At 44.4% G+C, this 22,540-nt stretch overlaps 1 protein-coding gene across 1 annotated transcript in view; it reads right to left on the minus strand.

The window, feature by feature from the left end:
* Nucleotides 1–22,540, minus strand: part of lekr1 (leucine, glutamate and lysine rich 1) — a 178,938-nt gene that overhangs the window by 37,754 nt on the left and 118,644 nt on the right. Inside the window, exons 7-8 of the mRNA XM_041876949.2 lie at nt 9,082–9,159; nt 2,439–2,642 (exon numbers count right to left, since the gene is read on the minus strand). Of these exons, the coding sequence (XP_041732883.2) occupies nt 2,439–2,642; nt 9,082–9,159 (282 nt within the window). The remainder of the gene's footprint in view (nt 1–2,438; nt 2,643–9,081; nt 9,160–22,540) is intronic.

Here is a 22,540-nt window from a genome sequence, read left to right on the forward strand (position 1 = left end):
AGTACAGTCAAGATTCCTCCTTTTCCTCTCTGGGGTAGTAAACACACACACACACACACACACACACACACACACACACACACACACACACACACACACACACACACACACAAGCTACAGCTCAGTTCATCTGAGGTCATGCCACAGGAACTGGTCATTTCTTTTCTCAGTTTCATGCAGTTGTATTTTGACTTCTTCCTCTATGGTAATACATGTTCCTCTGGAAAGCTAAGTGAAGTTTTCACCATGTTATTTACAACCATCTGATCTGTTCACTACGAGTAGATATGGAGAAGGTTCCCAGGGAGGGGGATAGGAGGGGTTGGTTTTGGACAGAGACAACCCCGGCCAAGGTGGGTTCTGTCCTTACATAACAAGAATGGGCCCATGTCCCAGTAGTGTAATATGTCCAGTCACTGCAGCTCAGGACCTTGGGTTTTAGGGGTTTAGCTTCAGTGGAACACATTGGGCCCAAAATCGAACACAAACAATACGCACACACATATTGATGCAGACACACACGCATGAACGCACATTCACACACACTTTCCAAACCAAGGGGTGACATCTGACCTGATAGTGCGTGTTGAGGCCAGGACTGGTGTGTGGTCAGCGGCAGGTAGCTTAGTGGGTAAGAGCGTTGTGCCAGTAACTGAAAGGTTGCTGGTTCTAATCCCCGAGCCGACTAAGTGAAAAATCTGCCGATGTGCCCTTAGGTAAGGCACTTAACCATATTTGCTCCTGTAAGTCGCTCTGGATAAGAGCGTCTGCTAAATGACTAAAATGTAAAAATTGTCAGTTCTATAACCCAGGGATACGTGTGTAGCTCAGTTGGTAGAGCAAGGTGCTTGCAACGCCAGGGTTGTGGGTTCAATTCCCACGGGGGAAAATGTATGCACTCACTAACTGTAAGTCGCTCTGGATAAGAGCGTCTGCTAAATGACTAAAATTTAAAAATACGCTCAGTTCAGCTCAGTTCAGCTCACTGTGTGTGACTTGGATTCTGATGGAATTGTCCTTTTAACAGGAAAGCTTTTCTTAAAGGACACATCATCATTTATGTGACAACATGAATAACCCACAATGTGGGATTGAGTCCAGCAGAGCCCAACTACATATATACAGAGCTGAGTAGACCTGCTAGACATTAAACAGGTGAGAATATGAGATGAGTACAGGACCGTTTACACACAAACAGGTGACTAATGACAGGTGGGAATGGACTTGCATGATACCAGAGGAAACAGGACCCTAGGTATGTATACAGGTGAGATAACACACACAGTGGTGAATAATGTACTGACAGACAGGTAGACACCTGGGACTGGACTCAGGTGAGTTCTGACATAAACAGTGATAGAAGATAGAAGAGGGAGAATGGGAATAAAACACAGGTGATCATGTTTACTATGTAAATGTAAAGGTGTACAGGTGATCATGTTTACTGTGTAAATGTAAAGGTGTACAGGTGATCATGTTTACTATGTAAACGTAAAGGTGTACAGGTGATCATGTTTACTATGTAAATGTAAAGGTGTACAGGTTATTGTGTTTACTATGTAAATGTAAAGGTGTACAGGTTATCATGTTCACTATGTAAATGTAAAGGTGTACAGGTGATCATGTTTACTATGTAAATGTAAAGGTGTACATGTGATCATGATTACTATGTAAATGTAAAGGTGTACAGGTGATCATGTTTACTATGTAAACGTAAAGGTGTACAGGTTATTGTGTTTACTGTGTAAATGTAAAGGTGTACAGGTGATCATGTTTACTATGTAAATGTAAAGGTGTACAGGTTATCATGTTTACTATGTAAATGTAAAGGTGTACAGGTGATCATGTTTACTATGTAAATGTAAAGGTGTACAGGTGATCATGTTTACTATGTAAACGTAAAGGTGTACAGGTGATCATGTTTACTATGTTAATGTAAAGGTGTACAGGTGATCATGTTTACTATGCAAATGTAAAGGTGTACAGTTTATCATGTTTACTATGTAAATGTAAAGGTGTACATGTGATCGTGTTTACTATGTAAATGTAGAGGTGTACAGGTGATCATGTTTACTATGTAAATGTAAAGGTGTACATGTGATCGTGTTTACTATGTAAACGTAAAGGTGTACAGGTGATCATGTTTACTATGTAAATGTAAAGGTGTACAGGTTATCATGTTTACTATGTAAATGTAAAGGTGTACAGGTTATCATGTTTACTATGTAAATGTAAAGGTGTACATGTGATCGTGTTTACTATGTAAATGTAGAGGTGTACAGGTGATCTGACACACACAGACACAAGTGGGAATAGTGGGATAAATAGGTGATATAACAAACATAGAGATTCATAGAGGTGTGATTAGGCTCATCACATAAACAAGGTCATTAAGGTATGAGGTAATCACATGTATACAGACACACACACACACACACCTGTCTCTACTCAGGTCTTTGCTCTTCTGTTGGGCGTGTTCTAGTTTTCTCCTCAGAGCGTCCACGTCCTGCTCAGCCCCAGAGTACTTCCGGGTCGCCTCCTCCTCTCTCTGTTGACATGCCAGCAGCTGTGATTGTAAAGAGTCACACCTGCATCGGCATGACAACCAGCCTTCCTCCTTCTCCCTGAGCTCTTGGGACAGCCTGTGGAGGAGGAGGAGGAGGAGGAGGAGGAAGAGGGGGAGGGGGAGGAGGAGGAAGGGGGGAGGGGGAGGGGGGAGGAGGATGAGGAAGAGGGGGAGGAGGAGGAATAGGGGAGGAGGAAGAAGAAGGGGAGGTGGAGGAGGAGGAAGAGGGGAAGGTGGAAGAGGGGGAGGGGGGAGGAGGAGGAGGATGAGGAGGAAGAGGAGGGGGAGGTGGAGGAGGAGGAGGAGGGGAGGAGGAAGAAGAGGGGGAGGGGTGGAGGAGGAGGATGAGGAGGAGGAAGAGGAGGAGGAGGGGAGGAGGAAGAAGAGGGGGAGGAGTGGATGAGGAGGATGAGGAGGAAGAGGAGGAGGGGGAAACATGGTGTGTAAGAAGCAGAAAACATACAGGCCTAATGTAACTGGGTGGAACTGTAATTGTTGTGAACGCAGCCAGTCTCAGGTGGTGGCAATTGGTAATCAAGGGCGGGGTTGCCACTTGCCCAGTGTATAAAAGCTGTCTGTTTTGTGTCTTCAGGAGATTCCAATACCCATAGGGCTGCCGTGCACAGGGAGGACAGGAGCGGTGACAGTTGCATAGCACATCGCCTACAGAGGCCTCTGTTGGGCAGGTACTACCCTGATAACACAGGGCCGGTATGCAGCACATGCTGATAAGCGTCAGAAGAGTCTCACATTACATAAGAGACAAGTGTTCCCTTCACACACCATCAGTGTGGTATTTCTGTCAGGTGTTACAGCACATTCATCACCTCACTAAAACAAGGACTTGCTGGAAAGAGTCAATGTCCCAAAGCCACTGTATCTAACTTCCTGTTCCTGTCTCACAATGACACTATCTATTCCCAAGGGGCGTGGCTGAGTAAGAGGAAGTAATAAGTTGAGCCACACTCACACACCCTGTCATGGAGACTACCTGCTCAGGGAGTTCCCATCTCATCTACACCCTGTCACGGAGACTACCTGCTCAGAGAGTTGCCATCTCATCTACACCCTGTCACGGAGACTACCTGCTAAGGGAGTTCTCATCTCATCTACACCCTGTCATGGAGACTACCTGCTCAGGGAGTTCCCATCTCATCTACACCCTGTCATGGAGACTACCTGCTAAGGGAGTTCCCATCTCATCTACACCCTGTCATGGAGACTACCTGCTCAGGGAGTTCTCATCTCATCTACACCCTGTCATGGAGACTACCTGCTCAGGGAGTTCCCATCTCATCTACACCCTGTCATGGAGACTACCTGCTCAGGGAGTTCTCATCTCATCTACACCCTGTCATGGAGACTACCTGCTCAGGGAGTTCCCATCTCATCTACACCCTGTCATGGAGACTACCTGCTCAGGGAGTTCCCATCTCATCTACACCCTGTCATGGAGACTACTTGCTCAGGGTGTTCCCAACTCATCTACACCCGTCATGGAGACTACCTGCTCAGGGAGTTCCCATCTTCCTTCATGGATGGGGAAGTGATTTCCCCCTTCCTCTCTCCCCCCTCTCCCCCCTCTCCCCTCCCAGCCCCGGCGGGAGGAACAGAGCAGCCAGGTGATGGAACACCTGTTTTCCCTAGATAAGAACATATATCATGACACCACGTCGGACAGAAATCCCTTCGAATCAAATCAAATCACATTTGACAAGTTTATTTGTTGTATGCACAGGATGCATACAGTACATGTGGTGTACATGTACAATTAAATGGTGTAGGTTCATCTCTCCACATTGCAACAACAGTAGAATAATAAAGTAATTTGAATATTCAGTGTAATAAAATATAAAATAAAATTGAGCATAACATACAATGAACAAAAATATAAACATAACATGTAAAGTGTTGGTCCCTTGTTTCATGAGCTGAAATAAAAGATCCCAGAAATGTTCCATATGCACAAAAAGCTAATTTCTCTCAAATGTTGTGCACAAATGAGCATTTCTCCTTTGCCAAGATAATCCATCCATCTGACAGGTGTGGCATATCAAGAAGCTGATTAAACAGCATGATCATTACACAGGTGCACCTTGTGCTCGGTAGTCATTTAGGCAGGTTATCTTAGTGTTCTTGGGCACAGGGACTATGGTGGTCTGCTTGAAACTTGTTGGTACTACAGACTCAGTCAGGGACATGTTGAAAATGTCTGTGAAGACACTTGCCAGTTGGTCAGCACATGCTCGGAGTACACGTCCTGGTAATCCGTCTGGCCCTGCGGCCTTGTGAATGTTGACCTGCTTAAAAGTCTTACTCACATCGGCTACGGAGAGCGTGATCACATTGTCATCCGGAACAGCTGATTCCCTCATGCATGCTTCAGTGTTGCTTGCCTCGAAGTGAGCATAGAAGTGATTTAGCTCGTCTGGTAGGCTTGTGTCACTGGGCAGCTCGCGGCTGTGCTTCCCTTTGTAGTCTGTAATAGTTTGCAAGCCCTGCCACATCCGACGAGCGTCGGAGCCGGTGTAGTATGATTCAATCTTAGTCCTGTATTGACTCTTTGCCTGTTTGATGGTTCGGCGGAGCACATAGCAGGATTTCTTATAAGCGTCCGGGTTAGAGTCCCGCTCCTTGAAAGCAGCAGCTCTACCCTTTAGCTCAGTGTGGATGTTGCCTTTAATCCATGGCTTCTGGTTGGGGTATGTACGTACGGTCACTGTGGGGACGATGTCATTGATGCACTTATTGATGAAGCCAGTGACTGATGTGGTGTACTCCTCAATGCTATCGGAAGATCCCGGAACATATTCCAGTCTGTGCTAGCAAAACATTCCTGTAGCTTAGCATCTGCGTCAGCTGACCACTTCCTTCTACAGCTGCACCATCGAGAGCATCCTGACTGGTTGCATCACCGCCTGGTATGGCAACTGCTCGGCCACCGACCGCAAGGCACTACAGAGGGTAGTGCGTATGGCCCAGTACATCACTGGGGCCAAGCTTCCTGCCATCCAGGACCTCTATACCAGGCGGTGTCAGAGGAAGGCCCTAAAAATGATCAAAGACTCCAGCCACCCTAGTCATAGACTGTTCTCTTATTTTTTTCTTAAACTGCATTGTTGGTTAAGGGCATTTCACTGTAATGTCTACACTTGTTGTATTCGGCACATGTGGCAAATACATTTTGATTTGATTTGATTTGATATTAACCGAGTCACTGGTGCTTCCTGCTTTAGTTTTTGGTTATAAACAGGAATCAGGAGAATAGAGTTATGTTCAGATTTGTCAAATGGAGGATGAGGGAGAGCTTTGTACGTGTCTCTGTGTGTGGAGTAAAGGTGGTCTAGAGTTTTGTTTCCATCTGGTTGCACATTTAACATGCTGGTAGAAATGAGGTAGAACGGATTTAAGTTTCCCTGCATTAAAGTCTCCGGCCACTAGGAGCACTGCCTCTGGATGAGCGTTTTCCTGTTTGCTTATGGCCTTATACAGCTCATTGAGTGCAATCTTAGTGCCAGTGTCGGTTTGTGGTGGTAAACAGACAGCTACAAAAAATATAGATGAAAACTCTCTTGGTAAATAGTGTGGTCTACAGCTTATCATGAGATACTCTACCTCAGGCGAGCAAAACCTCAAGACTTCCTTAGTATTAGATTTTATGCACCAGCTGTTGTTCACAAATATACACAGACCGCCACCCCTTGTCTTACCGGAGTCAGCCATTCCATCCTGCCGATGTAGCGTATATCCCGCCAGCTGTATGTTATCCAACTCCCGAGTGGCGCAGTGGTCTAAGGCACTGCATCGCAGTGCTAGCTGTGCCACTAGAGATCCTGGTTCGAATCCAGGCTCTGTCGTAGCCGGCCGCGACCGGGAGACCCATGGGGCGGCGCACAAGTCGTCCAGGGTAGGGGAGGGAATGGCCGGCAGGGATTTGGCTCAGTTGGTAGAGCATGGCGTTTGCAACGCCAAGGTTGTGGGTTCGTTTCCCATGGGGGGCCAGTATAAAATAGAAAATAATAATGTATGCACTCACTAACTGTAAGTCGCTCTGGATAAGAGCGTCTGCTAAATGACTAAAATGTAAATGTAATGTCGTCGTTCAGCCACGACTCAGTGAAATAAAAGATATTACAGTTTTTAATGATAACCTTGATCTTAGGTCGTCCAATTTATTTTCAAATGATTGTACGTTGGCTAATAGGATTGATGGAAGAGGCAGTTTACTCGCTCGCCGTCGGATCCTTACAAGGCACCCTGACCTACGTCCACGATATCTCAGTCTCTTTCTCATGCGAATGACAGGGATTTGGGCCATGTCGGGTGTCTGTAGAATATCCTTTGCGTCCAACTCGTTGAAGAAAGAATCTTCGTCCAATACGAGGTGAGTAATCGCTGTCTTGATAGGCATACTCACCAGACATGTCACCCATTGAGCATGTTTGGGATGCTCTGGATCGACATGTACGACAGCGTGTTCCAATTCCTGCCAATATCCAGCAACTTCGCACAGCCATTGAAGAGGAGTGGGACAACATTCCACAGGCTACAATCAACAGCCTGATCAACAGTATGCGAATGAGATGTGTCGCGCTGCATGAGGCAAATGGTGGTCACACCAGATACTGACTGGTTTTATGATCCACGCCCCTACTTCTTTTTTAAGGTATCTGTGACCAACAGATGCATACCTGTATTCCCAGTCATGTGAAATCCATAGATTAGGGCATAATGAATTGATTTCAATTGACTGATTTCCTTATATGAACTGTAACTCAGTAAAATCTTTGAAATTGTTGCATGTTGCGTTTATAGTTTTGTTCAATGTATAATACAAAAGAGTGAGAAAATAAAATTCCATCCCTGGTTTCTCCCCGCTAATATTACCCAGTCGAGAAAGCGCCATGGAGACAGGGCAACACACGGAGACAGGGCAACACACGGAGACAGGGCAACACACGGAGACAGGGCAACACACGGAGACAGGGCAACACACGGAGACAGGGCAACACACGGAGACAGGGCAACACACAGAGACAGGGCAACACGGGAGTTCCACAGGGAAGTAGTCTTATCACTGCCGTTGCAGCATCGGCATCAGCATATCTCATCAATACATCTGGGACTCAGTGGCGTGTATTCATTGATGCCAAGGGAAGCCAGGCTTCCCAAAAAATTTACCCAGAAAAAATATTTAAAAAAGAAAAAATAATGTATCTTTCGTCTATGTGTTTCTGAGTTTTCCTTCGATTCGCAAGAGGCTGATTGTATCTCACCAGAGAAAGCATCTGAGCGAGCGAAACAGCGGCCCTCTGTCTCTGTATGTGTAGGCCATCTATCTGATGCTGTCTGGTAATAAAGAGTTTGACATTGTTGCCGCCAGTAGCATTGAATGCAAGGGAAGCCAGCGAGCATTTGGCACCTTGATAAAAAAATAAAAAAATAATAGGTAATCAGCGTTGAGCTAAACTGAGTAAGCTCAGCTGTGAAAGATCCTGGCGCACCAAAAACAAAAGTGTCAAGGGAAGCCAGCTTGGTTTTGGCTTTTATCCCCCACCACATCGCATCAGGAGAAATACATAATTGACAGAAAACTTGAATTGTTACATCTAGTTGTGTTGTTATCCTCTGGTTGCTAGTTAGGTAGCCAAAATTGTCCCTTTCCTAAATTAGCCATGGATGGAGATATAGATTTGGACTTGTGGTTTTACTTAAGTCTCCATACTGGCCAATGATTATAACGGCGATTCTACCTAGAAGTAAAGTAAAGCTGTGTTCAAAGCCTTTGACGCTACAGACTGGCAAGCGGACAGCAGACAAAATAACATTCTTCTGAATCCATCCATAAAAAAAGGCCACAGCCATAACCTGATCACACAGAGTGAGATCATGTGTTGTTGTACTGCAGAGGCAGGAACATATCTGGAATACCTCAGTGACAGACTTGAGGGAGGGACACCAACATTATGTTGTAATTGAACACACCAGGATGCCAGCGGCAACTCTGAGACACATTTAGAACCAACCCTCAGATATATTTACTGAGAGAACAACCCCAACACAACAGAGGGGAGGGGAGGGGTGGAGAGGAGAGGAGGGGGGGGAGGGGAGGGGAGGGGTGGAGAGGGGAGGGAGGGAGGGTAGGGGAGGGAGGGTGGAGAGGAGGGGAGGGGAAGGGAGGGAGGGGAGGGAGGGGAGGAGGGAGGGAGGGGGAGGGAGGGGAGGGAGGGGAGGGGGGGAGGGGAGGGAGGGGAGGGAGGGGTGGGAGGAGAGGAGAGGGGAGGGAGGGGAGGGAGGGGTGGAGAGGGGAGGGTGGAGAGGGGAGGGAGGGGAGGGAGAGGGGAGGGGTGGAGAGGGGAGGGGTGGGGAGGGAGGGAGGGGAGGGGAGGGGTGGAGAGGAGAGGAGGGGAGACTCACATGAGACTTACTGCTGTTGCGGACATTCCCCTTCTCTTCTCCTCTCCTCTCCTCTCCTCTCCTGTTCCTCTCTGGGCTTTGACTCAGATGTTACCTACCTGAGAAGTCTGTCTCTCTGCTCCCTCTGGGTGTGTGTCTGTTGGTTCACCAGCTCTTCTGTCTTTCTGCTCTGAGCTCTGGAAGATACAAACCACGCTTCAATCAGATCTTCTCTCAGTGTGTGTGTGCATGCATGTGGTGTGTGTGGACGTGTTTAACTATTATTGTGGGGACCAGAAGTCCCCACAAGAATAGTAAACGAACAAACATTTGACCAACTGGGGACATTTTGTTAGTCCCCACGAGGTCAAATGCTATTTCTAGGGGGTTTAGGGTTAAGGTTAGAATTAGTGTTAGGGTTAGAATTACGTTAAGTGTTAGAGTTAGTTTTAGGGTTAGGGTTAAGGTTAGGTTTTTGGGTTAAGGTTAAGGTTAAGGTTAGGGTAATGGTAAGAGTACGGGTTAGGGTTAGGTTAGGTTTAGGGAAAATAGGATTTTGAATGGGACTAAATTGTGTGTCCCCACAAGGTTAGCTGTACAAGACTGTGTGTGTGATCGTGTGTGTGTATATATACCACTCCCTACGCAACTCTAACCATGAAGCACACACGAGAGCATATGAACTATAACACAACCCCCCCTCCACCTCTCTCTAACACACACACACACACACACACACACACACACACACACACACACACACACACACACACACACACACACACACACAGACACAGACACACACACACACAGACATGCATCCTCAGACCCCTTGTGAGACCATATGCTGGTGCGGTTGGCCCTGGGTTCCTCCTAATGCAAGACAATGCTAGACCTCATGTGGCTGGAGTGTGTCAGCAGTTCCTGCAAGAGGAAGGCATTGATGCTATGGACTGGCCCGCCTGTTCCCCAGACCTGAATCCAATTGAGCACATCTGGGACATCATGTCTCGCTCCATCCACCAACGCCACGTTGCACCACAGACTGTCCAGGAGTTGGCGGATGCTTTAGTCCAGGTCTGGGAGGAGATCCCTCAGGAGACCATCCGCCACCTCATCAGGAGCATGCCCAGGCATTGTAGGGAGGTCATACAGGCATGTGGAGGCCACACACACTACTGAGCCTCATTTTGACTTGTTTTAAGGACATTACATCAAAGTTGGATCAGCTTGTAGTGTGGTTTTCCACTTTAATTTTGAGGGTGACTCCAAATCCAGACCTCCATGGGTTGATACATTTGATTTCCATTGATAATTTTTGTGTGATTTTGTTGTCAGCACATTCAACTATGTAAAGAAAAAAGTATTTAATAAGATTATTTCATTCATTCAGATCTAGGATGTGTTATTTTAGTGTTCCCTTTATTTTTTTGAGCAGTGTATATAGTCCCGACACAAATTTAGGGTTGCTACCCAAGCCGGCTGGTCGTTCATTCTATCGGTTAGGTTGCCGGAGACGTGACCCAGTCATGAAGTCATTTTATTCTATATCTATGGAAGTGACCCAGTCATTCTTTCTAAACGTTCTGCTGCAACCTGGACTCAGGGGTAGATGTAACATTGTAAACATAAATCCGGGACCCTCCAAATAGTATGAATTGTTACGTTTCATTTACATTTTAGTCATTTAGCAGACGCTCTTATCCAGAGCGACTTACAGTTAGTGAGTGCATACATAATTTTTTTATACTGACCCCTTGTGGGAATCGAACCCACAACCCTGGCGTTGCAAACGCCATGCTCTACCAACTGAGCTACATCCCTGCCGGCCATTCCCTCCCCTACCCTGGACGACGCTGGGACAATTGTGCACCGCCCCATGGGTCGTATGGTATGTATTAATTTGTGGATGTCCATCATCCATTTCGTATGATATGTTACGAATTACATTTCGTACAATATGTTTTACGAATTGCAATTCGTACAATATGTAATAAATTGCAATTCGTACAATATGTTACGAATTAGCAAAATGTATATGTTACTAATTCCAATTTGTTGTGGCTAACATTAGCTAGGGGGCTAGGTTGCTATTGCTAACGTTATCTAGATGGCTAACGTTAGCTAAGCTAGGAGTTAGGGTTAAGGTTAAGGGAAGGGTTAGCTAACATGCTAAGTAGGTACAAAGTAGCAAGTAGTTGCAAAGTTGTCCGTGATGAGATTCGAACACGCAACCTTCGGTTTGCTAGATGGTTGTAGTATACACCAACCCATCCACCCTAACCAACGTCCCTACTTTAGTTTTTGCCTTAAAGGTAAATGGAAACACTTTAGGAAGTAAAGCTAAGCAAAGAGATGTATTCCATCCACTAATACTAAACATGTGCATTTAACATAGAAACAGCTCTATTTTTAGGATTTTGATATTGAACAAGGTTTATTAGAGGTACGGGTAGCGCCATCTTGAATTGCCATAGTAATGGCCTCCACTGGACGTGAAAAGTTTCTCACAACTTTGATAGCGTTGTCATTAAGATCATGGCAACAATATTAAGGTAAGAAACTGTATACAATTCGCTTTAAAGTTGGTCATTATAATTTTTCAATTTTAGAGTTTTTTTCAGATTTGATGAGTCTGTGAAATGAACTTTTGATAACAAGCCGAGTAACGCGTTAAGCATAAATCAGAGTCCACAGACGCAGAGATGCGATAGTCTGGCGTCCCATTGTGACATAGGTACGCAACTCTGATACCGCCATTCGCGGGGGACGCACAGCCCGAACGCGCACCATCCTCAACCAACCTCCCAGTACGCATCCTCTATTCATTTGAATGTGTTGCCAGTTGGAGAAATTGCTTGAGATGCGCTGAGAATTCTGAAAGTATGAATGCCAACTGTCCAATATTCTAGAACACTGCTGTGCGCATGCGTACACGTTTGATACTCTGATAGACCCTTTAGAGAGTCAGCCAAAACGGGCCAAGGTAACTAGCTAGCTAGCTAGTTGATTTAGCTCTTCTCTTGTATTTGTTATGTTAATGTTGTCTTTGAGAACTGTACAATATAAAATGCCCATATTGACAATTTGAAGTGCATTTGTCATTGGTATTAGTGTTACATGTTTTGGTTTTTCCATTTATGTTTTGAGGTTGGACTTTTAGCACGTTAGCACGTAGGAAGCACCCATTGGTGTCACCTTGCTAGTCAGTATGTGTTACACCTGTGCTGGCTTGTCCATCTCGTTAGTCGGAAGGTGTTTCGATATTTAAGAGTGGCTGGCCGAGTGCTCCAGTTGTCTTGAGAGATGTGGAGGGTCAACACCTTTAGTTGGCGCTCCCTATTTGATTTCTAGAAAAACATTCCTTTGTCTGATCTTCCCTGTTTTCATTTTTCGAAACTTTTTGGTTTGCTTCCTGTCTTTAAGTTTGGTGTGGGTTTTTCTTTCCTTTGCCTATTCTTGGGTAAATTTAGTGGGCGCTCATGGTGTGTGTCTTTTAGGTCCCAGTTGTTGTTGCTAGTCAACTTTCAGTGGACACCCCCATGAGTGTCTTTCAGAACCCCTCCTAAAACCCCACCTGTTTCGTTTTGGTTGTTGCCAGTTACTCTTTGTTAGTTCCCCCTTCTGTTTGAGCGACATTTTTGGTTTTCTTGCTGGGGAACGTAACATTAGCTAAGAGCTAAAATAAACTGGATAGTGTCTGACTCGATTTGTAGCTAGCTAGCTACAGTAGCTAGCTAGCCAGCCAGAAGAGAGGGCTCCTGCAGGATTGCTATTTTACCAGTAAAATGTATGATACCCAAATAATTATTTGCTAGCAAGATAACTAGCTAAATATCTCATTAGGTGTCTGTTTGTCTGTGATATGATGCCTAAAAATAGTAGGCATGCTGGCTGTTGATTGCAAGAATGAATGTAGCGTAAGCCTGAACTCTAACCCTTATGATGATGCTAACTAGCTAGCTAACAGCTATGGCTTTTGAAATGCTAATCAGCTTGGTAACTAAATTTACATTTTAGTCATTTAGCAGACGCTCTTATCCAGAGCGACTTACAGGAGCAATTAGGGTTAAGTGCCTTGCTCAAGGGCACATCGACAGATTTTTCACCTAGTCGGCTCGGGGATTAGAACCAGCGACCTTTCGGTTACTGGCACAATGCTCTTAACCACTGAGCTACCTGCCGCCTCATCCTGGTCTAGCTGGTAACTGTCAATTATGTATTATTGTGATGTACTATTAGGCCTATACAAGTGTATATACTGTGTATTAGGTCTACAGTATGTTATTAAAATATTATCTTTCTCTGTCTGTAGGACCTTCGTGAGGAGGATGACACTGTGGACATGTCACCTGTGCACCAGGCAGCCAATAGAAGCTGTCCCCACAGTGTCAAGGACAGACTGGGGCTAGAGAGATTGGACAACATGCTGCTGAGGCAGCAGACAGGGCCGAGGGACAATCACACCCTCACCCTCACAGCCAAGGTGAGCCTAGAAATTGTTGGCTTTGTTACAGGAAAGATAGAAAGGGGGATATGATGTGGTTTGCTTGTGTAGCACCAGAATGCAAGGGCAAGCAATTATGCATCGTAGGGGACCGAAATTGTTTTAGGTTGTGGTAATCCAGTGAGTGTGATTTATTGCAGACACTAGTAAAGGGACTCCTAGTCTTCACCCAGTAGCTCAGATTGTCACTGGTCATTTTGCCTCTCTTGCATGTGTTTAATTTGTTCCCATTCTGACTCTTCCTGTATTAGGCTACAGGCCTAGTGGAATGTAGAGCAGAAGAAATTGAAGTTGTAAAAGCCAATTATTGTTATTATATGCCTTATTCTTATCATATTTTATAATTCCAACTTACGATGTAGCTTGGACTTTGTTTTCAGGCTTGATTGAGATGCTGTATTCCCCTCAAAGTTATTTCAATAAAGTTGTTGATTTATTAATATTATATTACTTGTGTATGTCTTTCCTTATCATATGTAAGACTAAATGGCATTTGTAATATGTTTTGGTGCAGATCTGTGTTTAATATACAATCTATATAAGAAAGTGTCTGATAACAGAACATTCAATAGAATTTTTTAAAAATTCCACGTTCCCTAAAACTGCTGTAACTCATTCACAGTAAAAGGTATTATATTTTGATTTTAGGATTTTTAATCCTTCCAAAATAACAAAGATTAAAATATGCTTTAAGTTATTCTCTATGTTCATTACGAAGTTGTATAAATGGTATTTGTTTGGGGAAAGCGTACATTTTTGTATGTAAATGTCAATATATAAAATACACATTTTCACAGGTGTTTTTTCTCGACTGATTACCATTTGATTGATGTGGTGCTATTGTACGTCATATCATTTGAAAGGGCTGTTTCTCAGCTTTCAAATATGTATCATGTTTTCATATATGGTTTAAAACCAGCAATTCTTTCTCATTAATGCACGCAGAGTTCATGGTCTTTCAGACAGTTTTGCGATTCAGACATGTTTGGGAAATCCTGCCAGTGATGCAACAATGGCAATATGTTGATTTACAGTTACAGTTGGCTGGTGTTCTAAAGCCTAGTGTTTCCATTCCCCTTTAAGTAACCTTCTGTCTTATGTAACCATACCAAACGTAACATATCATACTAATTTGAGTGTCCCGGATTTACATTTTCTATGTTATGTCTAGTCTATGAGACTGGGCTGGGTTGTCATGCTGGCTGGCAATATTCTTATCCCCTTGCTTGCTAGCTAGCCAACTTGGGCTAACACAGTCACATCAAACAGTGCAGCCAGAATAACAGAAAAGTTGCTGCATTTGTGTTTGTTTAAGCTGTTTTCTACTGGCATTTATTTGGATACATCCATAACAATGAGCTAAAGATGCACGATTTCGCCTGGCATAGAACATTTGCTTTCTCGCCATGACACTGTTCAGATGACCTAGCCAACTACAAAAACATTTTTTTGGGGGGGGGGGGGGTCATTTAGCAGACGCTCTTATCCAGAGTGACTTACAGTTAATGAGTGCATACATTTTTCATATTGGACCCCCGTGCGAATCAAACCCACAACCCTGGCGTTGCAAGCGCCATGCTCTACCAACTGAGCTACACTGAACCACTGTGTGTCTTGTTAGAATAACCTTTACTTCACCAGGGTGTCTGTAAAGACCTGAGCCTCTTCTCAGAGAGACACGGTAAGACAGGAGAAAAGCATAACAAGTACAGCACCACCTCACTCTACATGTTGCTGCTGTAACTCACAAAATGGTCTTCAAACACAGAGTAACCATATGCAACCTGCATGGTCAACCTGTGTTCTGAGTGGCTGAGCTGCTGTTGAGGGAGGGGCTGTGGTGGAGGGGCTCTTGATGACTGTGTGTCCTCCAATAACACATGTATTCACACTATCCCAAATCCATCCCAAGTCCCTATAGCCGCCATGTACTTGTAAAGATATGTGATGATGTCCCCTACTTGCTTGTCACAAAATGTCTGCCTTGGCTCAGTTGTATTGATGCTGTAGTGAATCAGAGTGGGGGGGGGGGGGGGGGGGGGGTTGTAAACATTCTGTAACAACCAGTGTTCCTCCATATCTGGATAATTTGGGGAAACAAAGCAAAGTTATAGCCTTTCTGGTATTTTGCTGGTTCTTTTTCTGAACTTGATACCTACCAACTGAGCTACAGGAGGCCATCTAACACAATCACTTAACTGAAGTTGGAAAGATGGCAAACTAGCTGCATTTCCTTTCTTTTGACCTGTTTTTCTATTGACATTTCTTTTTATGTATCCATAAAAATTATGCCGATTTCGACTGGCTGAGAAAAGCTGCCTGCCTGTCTGTCTAGTCTCGACTCCTGACACGTTCATTACTATGGGACAGCTGGAGATATTGAAACAGTGATGAAAATGTCGGAGAGACTGTTGAAAACCAAATGCTAGTCTAAAAGAAAGGGAAGATAATGTCTAGATGTTTATACATTTCCTGGTTGGGCTGATGATGAGACAGTGGATTGCGCCGTGAGATGGAACAGTAAATAAGCATTTCAACATCATAGCCTTAGACGGTGGTAACTTGTGCAATAGACACTGGCTGGAACGCGGTTTTAACTAATCAGCATCCAGGATTAAACCCACCCATTTTATAAATCCAGACACACACCCTCAACCCACCTGCCCTAATCCCCCTAACCCTGCCGGCTTCTCATCCTAATCATTTTACATTTACATTTTAGTCATTTAGCAGACGCTCTTATCCAGAGTGACTTACAGTTAGTGAGTGCATACATTTTTCATACTGTCACTGGCGGCACGATCAGTTATTGTGTGTGTGTTCCCTCACCCCTCTCAGTGGCATACTGCAGTTTCGCAGGGCCCCCGCAATGCCTGAGCAAACCCCCCAGAGGAAAATGTGCAGTTTTATAGCTAATCTCATGCTATTCTTCACATTTTGCAATAAGGCTGAGAGAAAATGTAGCTGTTTTAAAGCTAATTTCCTGTAATTCTACACATATTGCCATGGGGCAGAGGAAAATGTGCACTTTTATAGCTAATTTCCTGCTTTTCTACACATTTTACCATGAGGCTGAGAGAAAATGTTGCAGTTTTACAGCTAATTTCCTGTAAATTTTTTTTTTTTTTGCCATGGCTTATGACGTGTTCATATCCTATCTGGGGAGGCGGGATGACCATAGAGATCCTATTCAATTATGTCTATGTCTAAAACCCTCAAAGCTCCAGAATGTGGTGAAAATGGCAGCCATATTGGTCAGGGAGAAATCCAAACCAGTCTAATTGGAATGAATGGCAGTAGAGGCATAATCCTGATTTTACTTAGGCAGGAAAATAAAACAAAGGCATGTGCTATATCAGAAACTGTGCAATATAATTATTGTCAACCTAAAATATTGTCATATAACTACAGTTTATATGGGTTTTACAGTCTCTCAAATATATGTAAACAGACCATAAATGTCTAAATTGGTGTTTTATTGGAAAGCTGAGAGTGCTATTATATGATACAATATCAGTATTTGTTGCATTTACAACTTGTCTAAGTCCTATAATTAACTAATTTCAGCCAGTGTATGGATGTGGATTGACTGCATTGTTTTAATGGAATTTTGGCATATTGGCAGTTAATTTGAAAAATATATGGAATCATTCCTCTAAAACTAGCTGGTTAGCTAACTAACAAACATTCATCAAATGCATTATTTTTCACAATATCTTATCACAGCACTAGCAAACCATGGATGACCAACTACCTGATCAAAATGGCTGACCTTTATCCCATCATAAGAAGGTTCATGTCCAGTATTCTAATTCCTAATTCTATGGGGGCGATCTCTAGGATGGCCCCCTCACCCTAACCACCACAGTACAGTCCAATATCCCTTTCCTCACCTTAACCACCACAATACAGTCCAATATCCCTTTCCTCACCCTAACCACCACAGTACAGTCCAATATCCCTTTCCTCACCCTAACCACCACAGTACAGTCCAATTTCCCTTTCCTCACCTTAACCACCAGAGTACAGTCCAATCTCCCTTTCCTCACCTTAACCACCACAGTACAGTTTGACTCATCTGTTTTCCTTCCTCTCTCCTTTTTCTCTTTCCCAAGGTCAGAGTTGGCATGCATGGGAGCTGGCTCCCAACTGGGATTGTTTGCTGACTCCCCCCCCCTATGTCCACCCACCTCCCCCTACCCTCGGCACGCTGGGGCATATCTCTCCCATGTCTCCCAACAAGAGCTCAGATTAGAACTGCTGTCCTCATTAACACCACACATAATACATGAGAGAGAGTGCTTGTGTGTGTGTGTTTAATGGAGTAGAGTGGTACGGATGTCTCCCTCTCCGCCCATCAACATCACACACCACACATGATAAATGAGACAAGCATGCATGTTTCCAATGTGTCAAGTAATTATCTTTTTGATTTTTCATGATTTGGTTGGGTCTAATTGTGTTGCAGTCCTGGGGCTCTGTGGGGTCTGTTTGTGTTTGTGAACAGAGCCCCAGGACCAGCTTGCTTAGGGAACTCTTCTCCAGGTTAATCTCTCCATAGGTGATGGCTTTGTTATGTAAGGTTTGGTAATCGCTTCCTTTTAGATGGTTGTAGAATTTAACGGCTCTTTTCTGGATTTTTATCAGTAGCGGGTATAGGCATAATTCTGCTCTGCATGCATTATTTTGTGTTTTACATTGTACACTGAGGATATTTTTGCAGAATACTGCATGCAGAGTCTCAATTTGGTGTTTTTCCCATTTTGTGAGTTCTTGGTTGGTGAGCGGACCCCAGACCTCACAACCATAAAGGGCAATGGGTTCTATAACTGATTAAAGTATTGTTAGCCAGATCCTAATTGGTATGTCGAATTTTATGTTCCTGTTGATGGCATAGAAGGCCCTTCTTGCCTTGTCTCTCAGATCGTTCACAGCTTTGTGGAAGTTACCTGTGGCGCTGATGTTTAGGCCGAGGTATGTATCGTTTAGATGGAATTTCGTGGTCCTGGCAACTGGACCTTTTTTGGAACACCATTATTTTTTTCTTACTGAGATTTACTGTCAGGGCCCAGGTCTGACAGAATCTGTGCAGAAGATCTAGGTGCTGCTGTAGGCCCTTCTTGGTTGGGGACAGAAGCACCAGATCATCAGCAAAAGTAGACATTTAACTTCAGATTCTAGTAGGGTGAGGCCGGGTGCTGCAGACTGTTCTAGTGCCCTCGCCAATTCGTTGATATATATGTTGAAGAGGGTGGGGCTTAAGCTGCATCCCTGTCTCACCCCACGGCCCTGTGGAAAGAAATGTGTGTGTTTTTTGCCAATTTTAACCGCACACTTGTTGTTTGTGTACATGGATTTTATAATGTCGTATGTTTTCCCCCCAACACCACTTTCCATCAATTCGTATAGCAGACCCTCATGCCAAATTGAGTCAAAAGCTTTTTTTGAAATCAACAAAGCATGAGAAGACTTTGCTTTTGTTTTGCTTTGTTTGTTTGTCAATTAGGGTGTGCAGGGTGAATACCTGGTCTGTCGTACGGTAATTTGGTAAAAAGCCAATTTGACATTTGCTCAATACATTGTTTTCACTGCGGATATGTACGAGTCGGCTGTTAATACAGATGATTTCCCCAAGGTTGCTGTTGACACATATCCCACTGTAATTATTTTGGTCAAATTTGTCTCCACTTTTGTGGATTGGGGTGATCAGTCCTTGGTTCCAAATATTGGGGAAGATGCCAGAGCTAAGGATGACGTTATAGAGTTTAAGTATAGCCAATTGGAATTTGTGGTCTGTATATTTTATCATTTCATTGAGGATACCATCAACACCACAGGCCTTTTTGGGTTGGAGGGTTTGTGTTTTGTCCTGTAGTTCATTCAATGTAATTGGAGAATTCAGTGTTTTCTGGTAGTCTTTAATAGTTGATACTAAGATTAGGATTTGATCATGTATATGTTTTTGCTGTTTGTTCTTTGTTATAGGGCCAAAAAGATTGGAGAAGTGGTTTGCGCAAACATCTCCATTTTGGATAGATAACTCTTTGTGTTGTTGTTTGTGTAGTGTTTTCCAATTTTCCCAGAAGTGGTTAGAGTCTATGGATTCTTCAATTACATTGAGCTGATTTCTGACGTGCTGTTCCTTCTTTTTCCGTAGTGTATTTCTGTATTGTTTTAGTGATTCACCATAGTGAAGGCTCAGATCTTCTGGGTCTCTATGTTTTTGGTTGGCTAGGTTTCTCAATTTCTTTCTTAGGTTTTCGCATTCTTCATCAAACCATTTGTCATTGTTGTTAATTTTCTTTGGTTTTCTGTTTGAAATGTTTAGATTTGATAGGGAAGCTGAGAGGTCAAATATACTGTTTAGGTTTTCTACTGCCAAGTTTACACCTTCACTATTACAGTGAAACGTTTTGTCCAGGAAGTTGTCTAAAAGGGATTGAATAAGTTGTTGCCTAATTGTTTTTTGGTAGGTTTCGACACTACTTTCCTTCCATCTATAGCATTTCTTAATATTATTCAGTTTCTTTGGCTTTGATGCCTCATGATTGAGTATTGCTCTGTTCAAGTAGACTGTGATTTTGCTGTGATCTGATAGGGGTGTCATTGGGCTGACTGTGAACGCTCTGAGAGACTCTGGGTTGAGGTCAGTGATAAAGTGGTCTACAGTACTACTGCCAAGAGATGAGCTATAGGTGTACCTACCATAGGAGTCTCCTCGAAGCCTACCATTGACTATGTACATACCCAGCGTGCGACAGAGCTGCAGGAGTTGTGACCCGTTTTTGTTGGTTAAGTTGTCGTAGTTGTGCCTAGGGGGGCATATGGAGGATGGAATGCTGTCACCTCCAGGTATGTGTTTGTCCCCCTGTGTGCTGAGGGTGTCAGGTTCTTGTCCAGTTCTGGCATTTAGGTCGCCACAGACTAGTACATGTCCCTGGGCCTGGAAGTGATTGATTTCCCCCTCCAGGATGGAGAAGCTGTCTTCATTAAAGTATTAGGGATTTTAGTGGGGGGATATAGGTAGCACACAGGAGGACATTTTTCTCTGTTGATATAATTTCCTTTTGAATTTCTAGCCAAATGTAACATTTTCCTGTTTTGATTAATTGAATAGAGTGAGTTAGGTCTGCTCTATACCAAATTAGCATACCCCCTGAGTCCCTTCCCTGATTCACACCTGGTATTTTGGTGGATGGGACTACCAGCTCTCTGTAACCAAGAGGGCAACCAATGGGCCTATCTCCTCTATACCATGTTTGTTGTAGGATGACAATTTCTGTATTTCTGATTTCTTTGGTGAAGTCCAGGTTCCTGCTCTTTAGGTGAAAGGCAGATGACCTCAGGCCTTGGATATTCCAGGATGAGATAGTGAAGACTTTGTGCTCCATAAAGTGTCCAATGTTGTTAGTCGTGTGGTTTGGCCTCAGACCAACAAGTGTGAGCAGAGCCTGCTGAGCATCTGGTACATGCCATTGGCTCTCTGTGTCTGATTGTTGTGTGTTATTGTAAGCAGAGATAGGGCTGTGGCCGGTGTGACATGCTGCTATCAAACAGCAGGTTAGCCTAACCTTGTGACTACCTCTCCACTCCACTCACATGGCAGATATCACTAGCAGGGAAGAATGGGATATGGAATAGAGGAAAGGGAGGAGGGAGATGGTTTGAGAGAAAGGGATGAGAAAAAAGGAGTGGGGTTAATACGACGGATTCAGCAAATGGATACAGAGGAAAGGTGTATTATGACAAAGAGGGACGAAATGAGAGGAGAGAAAGGGAAGAGGAGGAGAGGAGGAGTATATTTGTGACAGCTGTCAGGTCATGGAGACCTGAGAGAGGGTCAGGCCAGGAGCAAGGTATTGTGGGAAAGATGTTTTCTGAAAAGCCCCAAGATAATATGGCCCTTTCTCTATTTCTGTCTCTCTTTCTGTCTCTCCAAACATAATTTTATCTCTCCAAACATTATTCTGTCTCTCTCAAACGTTCTTATGTCTCTCCAAACGTTCTTCTGTCGCTCCAAACATTCTGCTATCTCTCCAAACATTCTCCAAACGTTATTCTGTCACTCCAAACATTCTGCTATCTCTCCAAACATTCTCCAAACGTTCTTCTGTCTCTCTCAAACATGCAAAAATGAAGATCAGATTCATCCTTTGCTCTCTTCCTCTCATCCAAATTCCCTCGTCCTCTTATCTCTCTATCGCCCTGCCACCCTTCTCTCTTTCATCTCGCTCTCCTATAATCCCCTCTTTCATCCTGGCCTGTCCCTGTGTTGAGGCAGAGGCAGTTTGGACTGGAGGAAGCAGTGTGTTGAGGCAGTCTGGACTGGAGGAAGCAGTGTGTTAAGGCAGAGGCAGTCTGGACTGGAGGAAGCAGTGTGTTAAGGCAGAGGCAGTCTGGACTGGAGGAAGCAGTGTGTTGAGGCAGTCTGGACTGGAGGAAGCAGTGTACTGAGTCCGTCTGGACTGAAGGAAGCAGTGTGTTGAGGCAGTCTGGACTGGAGGAAGCAGTGTGTTGAGGCAGTCTGGACTGGAGGAAGCAGTGTGTTGAGGCAGAGGCAGTCTGGACTGGAGGATGCAGTGTGTTGAGGCAGTCTGGACTGGAGGAAGCAGTGTGTTGAGGCAGAGGCAGTCTGGACTGGAGGAAGCAGTGTGTTGAGGCAGAGGCAGTCTGGACTGGAGGATGCAGTGTGTTGAGGCAGTCTGGACTGGAGGAAGCAGTGTGTTGAGGCAGAGGCAGTCTGGACTGGAGGATGCAGTGTGTTGAGGCAGTCTGGACTGGAGGAAGCAGTGTGTTGAGGCAGAGGCAGTCTGGACTGGAGGATGCAGTGTGTTGAGGCAGTCTGGACTGGAGGATGCAGTGTGTTGAGGCAGTCTGGACTGGAGGAAGCAGTGTGTTGAGGCAGAGGCAGTCTGGACTGGAGGAAGCAGTGTGTTGAGGCAGAGGCAGTCTTGACTGGAGGAAGCAGTGTACTGAGTCCGTCTGGACTGAAGGAAGCAGTGTGTTGAGGCAGTCTGGACTGGAGGAAGCAGTGTGTTGAGGCAGTCTGGACTGGAGGATGCAGTGTGTTG

The sequence above is a fragment of the Coregonus clupeaformis genome, chromosome 5 (genome assembly GCF_020615455.1).
Source record: "Coregonus clupeaformis isolate EN_2021a chromosome 5, ASM2061545v1, whole genome shotgun sequence".
Classification (NCBI taxonomy): Eukaryota; Metazoa; Chordata; class Actinopteri; order Salmoniformes; family Salmonidae; genus Coregonus; species Coregonus clupeaformis.